This window comes from Abramis brama (genome assembly GCF_963993115.1).
Source record: "Abramis brama genome assembly, chromosome: 3".
In the NCBI taxonomy this organism is placed as follows: Eukaryota; Metazoa; Chordata; class Actinopteri; order Cypriniformes; family Leuciscidae; genus Abramis; species Abramis brama.
The window spans coordinates 22,284,198-22,290,061 of record NC_139965.1 but is presented as its reverse complement, the minus strand read 5'-3'; the positions used below and the strand labels follow the sequence as shown (position 1 = coordinate 22,290,061).

The 5,864-nt window shown below is 36.7% G+C and overlaps 1 protein-coding gene across 1 annotated transcript; it reads right to left on the bottom strand.

Annotated features, from left to right (window-relative positions):
• Positions 1–319: 319 nt before the first annotated feature.
• Positions 320–4,850, bottom strand: hmgb3a (high mobility group box 3a). Its single transcript, XM_084110438.1, has 5 exons — positions 4,758–4,850; positions 2,688–2,898; positions 2,466–2,605; positions 1,964–2,138; positions 320–1,868 (listed from the first exon to the last, which is right to left on the bottom strand). Exons 1-5 carry the CDS (start codon positions 4,820–4,822, stop codon positions 1,683–1,685), a joined length of 777 nt encoding a protein of 258 aa, XP_083966564.1. The 5' UTR covers positions 4,823–4,850; the 3' UTR covers positions 320–1,682.
• Between the last annotated feature and the right edge of the window lie 1,014 nt (positions 4,851–5,864).

Here is a 5,864-nt window from a genome sequence, read left to right as displayed (position 1 = left end):
TTTGGCCATTTTTAATTTAAAAACCATTTCTTATTTTGAATAAAGAACTGCATATAAGCTTCGAACACGTTTGCTTAAAACATGTACATGTATGTGCTGAGATTTCAGTATCACTGGGTGCCAGGACAAAAGCAATCATTAAACCTTACCTTTCAACCTTTAGATAGTTTTAGTTAAGGATCTGTGGCTTATGGTGTCCCAAATCATTCCTACACCCATTTTTTAATACAACATTCTAGATATTGTTTAGTAATCCACATTCATTAAGGTCCGGTTTCTATCTCATGTTCTTGGTCTAAATACAGTCATACAAAACAAATACAAATGTTTCAATTTAATTGCAAACCTCAAACATATAAAATGAAAATCATAGATACAGATAAGTACAGATTTATCATCAGCATTGTTTCTTACTTTATATTCAACAAAAATAAGGATCAAACTAGGAATGCACCATATTGTGACCATTTTGGACAATATTATAATTGTTTCCCCCCAATGCTAACATTATACTTTTTATGCCATATTTCAATAGTGCTAATAGTTCTCGTCTGCTTCATATTGTAACATTTTGACCACATTTTACACAATTCAGTATTTCTATATTGGTACATTCCTAGATCACACAATAATATATAGGAAAGATAATATAAATATCTTTCCTATATTGATCTTGTATGTGCTAATATCATATAGTATAGTAAACAACATATAGCACACACCCCTGCAACAGGACTAACTGACGTGCTGGTGGCAAATGCTCTTTTGCACTGATTTTTTTCCTAAACTGGACAAGGAAGAGGAAGCTTGAACGGGTTCAGCATGAAATGTCTGATATCGGTGCACAGTATACAAAACTGTGACACGTTTCCACATGCAACATATTACAATCATAAACAATATCTACTCAGTGTCAACCATATACAGAGCTACACACTCAGGAACCTCTTAAACGAAAAGAAAAATATAGGACAGGGATTTACATATACAGAAATGGTATTACTTGTTTAAAGGCCTTTTGTTATACAATTGATAAAAGGATAAAACATAGGCTAAGAAGACACTGGGCTACCATGATGAAGTGAGAGCTTCACATGTGCACATGCACTCACACACACACACAAAGCTGGAGGTAAGAAACTGCGGTAGTTAGGGTACGTTTACACGACAACGAAGTACTAAACACGGAAAAGTTTTTCCTTTGTGTTTTTTTTGCGGACAGGCGAAAAACACATCCCCGTTCACATGGATCTGCTAAAACGACCAAAAACACTGTATTATACATGCCAGGCCAGTAGTTGGCGATGTCACTTTGTAAAGAAACACTACGCACGCACCTATAGACTGAACACGTAATACGCATGCGCATGGTGTCAACGTTTTCACAAATTCGTGATTTTGTAGTTTACATGGAGGCAATAACGTATCGTTTTCAAAAGTTTAAAAACGGCGTTGTAGTGTAGATGAATGGGCAAAACGCATAAAAAGTTTTCCGTTTTTAGTTGAAAACGGTGTCATGTACATACCCCTTAGTCTCTCGCCAACAGTACAAAAAAAGTCCACCTCTATTAAAACAACATCTGGCTATGAAAGACCACCAGTGTATTCCGTATCTACTGTACTTCAATGGGGGAGAAATAGTTATTATAGTCATAATTGATCAAACACACGAAAATGACAGTCTATTCATCATCATCATATTCATCATCATCCTCTTCCTCGTCTTCCTCCTCATCATCGTCTTCATCATCCATATTGCTCTTCGCCATTGGTTTTGGAGCCATACAATTCCCCATCATTCCCATGGCCATGGGCATGGGCATGGACACAGCTCCAACCTTGCCCTTTGTCTTGTAGTCCGCAACATCCTGCACAAAAAGTAAATATTGTTATATTGTAAAACACTGGAATTGGGATATGTTGCATGATGAAAAACTATTGAAGCAACTAGATCGAGACATGCCTTTTGATACTTGTCCTTCAGCTTGTTGGCCTTTATCAGGTAGGGTTGTTTGTTGGAATCTGTGAGGCTGTTCCACTGTTCGCCTAGTTTTTTGGCCACATCTCCAATACCCAGGCTGGGATACTGAGCCTTGATTTGTGGACGATGATCCGAGCAGAATAAGAAAAACCCAGAGCTGATGATCATAAAAGGGGGCACCATAAAATTAGTCATCAAAAATTGAAAGATAATGATTCATGAGCAGTGATAACACTGATTTATTAAAATAATATTTATTTTTCAATTCATTTGTTACATTTTAATTTAAAAATAATAATTTAATCACCAGCAATCTATCCTTTTAAACCCCTACTTAATAATTAAACACCAGAATATAAGAATTTGACAGGATAGCAATGATAGCCATTTACAGCATCAAATCAACAAAATACCCTTCATAATAACTACATATAGACAATTTTCGAAATGTTGAGGTAATTCAGTGTGTGGGATGTCTACTCACGGTGGTCTCTTGGGTGCATTGGGATCCTTCTTTTTGCCTCTCTTTCCTCCAGGCATGTAGTGCATCATCTCTTGATCATAACGCACCTTATCCTGTTTGGCCATGTCGTCGAATCTGGATTTCTCTTTATCGGACATTGCCTACGCAACAAATCAAGATAAATTTACCTCTGCTTTGGTAATATTAGAAAATAATATTAGAAAATATCATTGCAAATCTAACCTTCCATCTTCCAGAGCATCTTTTGGAGAATTCTGAAAAGCTGACTGGAATCTCAGGGCTTTTCTTCTTGTGCTCCTCTCGGCATGTCTGGACGAAGTAGGCATAAGAAGACATCTTGCCCTTGGGCTTCCTGGGGTCCCCTTTTGCCATTTTCGTTAAAGGAGAGGGGCTTAATTCCACTGAAGTCTTCTCTTCTGCTGTATATTTTAATCTAAAATAATAGGAATAAAGAGTATTAACTCAACAGAAAAGAAGAATATTACCTTTTCTGCCAGGTGTGGCTATTAAAAACTAGTCAAAACACAACACGACCCAATCCCACTCATTGTGCTTTTGTATTTTAGATGGTACAACATTTCTAAACCCAGTGGGGTGCAGGGCTTATTAAACTAAGATGATACACAAAGGGAATTCCAGACCCGTCCTTCTTTCGTGGGGGATGTGAACTGATTATTAATGAGACTGATTGGTGTTCACTGCCCGTTTTTGGGAAATATAATGTGCCTGCACCATATTCTTTTGTGGTTATATTGCAATAATAATTAGCAACACACATTTTATTGATTGTTTTTATTACAAGCAAAAGTTTGGACTACTCTAGTCTAATGCACAGACATGAATTACCTTCTTCCACAGTCTAATGTTATATATAAGCACATGTGATGTGGTGGTAGCCTATAAAAGTGGCTACTAAAAACAGAAAGACCATCAGCTAAAATTATTCAACATCCTTCACGTGAATGCATCCTCATGACAGAAAGTGTTCTTTATTTTGGTAAATCTTGCATACCTTATTAATATTTTATTTTGAACTCGAGTACTATTCTTGGTTTAAAACTATGCATTCCAGCGTTCTGCCTGTGTACAAGCATATAGAGCGGTATATATAGTAACTGGTATAAGCCCTGCCTTGCGCTGCTGTTCTTCATTCATTAAAATGGCTTCTTTGCGGAGCGAGCAAACAGATGGGTTCACCGTGCAACAAAGCAATACACACCCCCTCGGGTTTAAAAGACGATTCTAGCGATTCAATGGCTTTAATTAAGAGAAAAACATATTCATCAACTAAAACAGATGTTGTACTTTTAGTTTCAAATTGCTGTAAAAGGCTGTCAGATCGTATTTTATTGTATTTAACTGTTTTTCTAAGTTGAGCCCTAGCTGTCGCTTGGCGCAGTGCTGCCTTAACAAAGACCACAGCCAGCCATTGCCTATGCGATTATATCCAGCGCAACTGTCAAGCTGGAAAAGATGATAAATCACAATATACTGTCTTTATTTCAATACAGAGAGTTAGAGATAGCCATTTGAGAGCGAAAGCGAAAGGAATGGGCAGTTTAAACCTAAAATATACGTTTTCTGTCTAAAAAATTATCCCGTCCTTGCTTCGTGAAGGAATAGCTGCTCGTCAATGGTCTCAATCGCCAGCCATTTTAATACACGGCAAGCGCGTTTGTTTAAGTTGGAAAGGGAAAAATGCAAAAAAGTGTTTCCAGCACGCATAAATTTCATATTTCACATCATAAGATAGAGAGTAAAGAATCATTGCATAAGCGAAGGATCTCGCGGACAAAATATAACATTACGTGGAGATGTCATCGAAATCGGTCTGTATAGAAGAAGGCAGGGTGGTTCATAGACAGGACAGAGCGAGCCATATTCAGCAGCGATGCGCGTGAAGAAAACAGTCCGAGAAAAAATCAGTTTAATAACTTTTAAGCTTACTGTTAAAAGAAAAGAAAACACCATCAGTGCTGTTAACAGTAAATCTGATAAATTAGGTTTGACCTCTATTAAAAACATTTTTAATTTATTTCCACACATTTCTGTGATTTATTAGAAATTAGACAGACAAAGATTGACAAACAAACTGCAAATATACACAACTCATTCTTGACCTTCACATATGAACGAATTTATATTTTTTTAAATCACATTTCTTCTGCTTTGGAGAAATAAATGTTAGTTTCGCATTTTATTTTTATAAATCTATAAATGTGCATAAAATGAAATATTTTAGCTAAATATGAAAGAAATAAGTTGTGTTAAAAATTAGACAGTTTTCCGTACCTGTGTTGTTGAGTTGATTGAAATCTCGCCACTGTCTTCCCTTCTCTCTCCTCTTTAAACCCCATGCACTCAGCCTCGCGCTAGCTCAACACGAGACCGGCCTGATTGGCTAGGCAGTCTCGCCGATTCAAAACAACCTCCATTCCTCGCCATTGGGCAGCGCTACATGCACATCTAGCGGCTCTTCTCCCAGATTGGTCCTGTCGTGTGTTTTCGTATGCCCAGCCTCTTTACTTTTGAGGATGCTTCCATATAGAGAGCTTACATAGAAAAACTCTGGGCTTTAGTTTCTACATTTTCATGTTATATTAAGGTTAGTGCTTATACTTTATCGACATGTATTTAGAGGATGCTTAGTGAGCCTGCAAATGAATAAACATCAGGTTGCCATTCTCGTACTTAACATCTTTCGCTCTTGTATTTATTTATTATTATTATTATTTTAGTACATCTATGCTTTAAAATCTAGTCATTCTGGTTTCCACCAAAATATCATCATATTAGTCTACCGAAAAATAATGGATTATAGTCCGGCAAGGATATGGACCAAAAGGCTTTGCACAGCTGTAAGATACAATGTCAAAATAACAATACATTTCTTAATAATTACATCATTAATCATTATGAAAACGAACACATCATGTGCATAAAAGCGACAAACATATAGGCCTACTTTAAGTAGTACAAAACCAGCCTGAAATCAGGTGTGGTACTGTAAGTGCCACGAGAGAACCAAATACACATATTTCTTATATCTTTGTATATTTCACACATTCAAGCACTGTTCTATAGCCTATCAATTTTACATCTGCTGTGGCAGATGTGGGGACACTGCAGGCTTCTTAGCTGGAGGCCCCTGACAGGTATAGATGGTTTTAATATTTTGTATGCATTTAAAGTGTTTTTTATAAATAAAGATATTTTGGGGGAGTGCTTGAACTCATATTTGGTCACACTTTAGATTAGGGTCCAATTCTCACTATTAACTAACTATTAACTACGACTTTTGCCTCAATAAACTAGTTAGTTAGTAAGGTAAGTTTAGGTATTAGGTTTAGGTATCGGATTAAGGGATGTTGAATATGGTCATGCAGAATAAGGCATTAA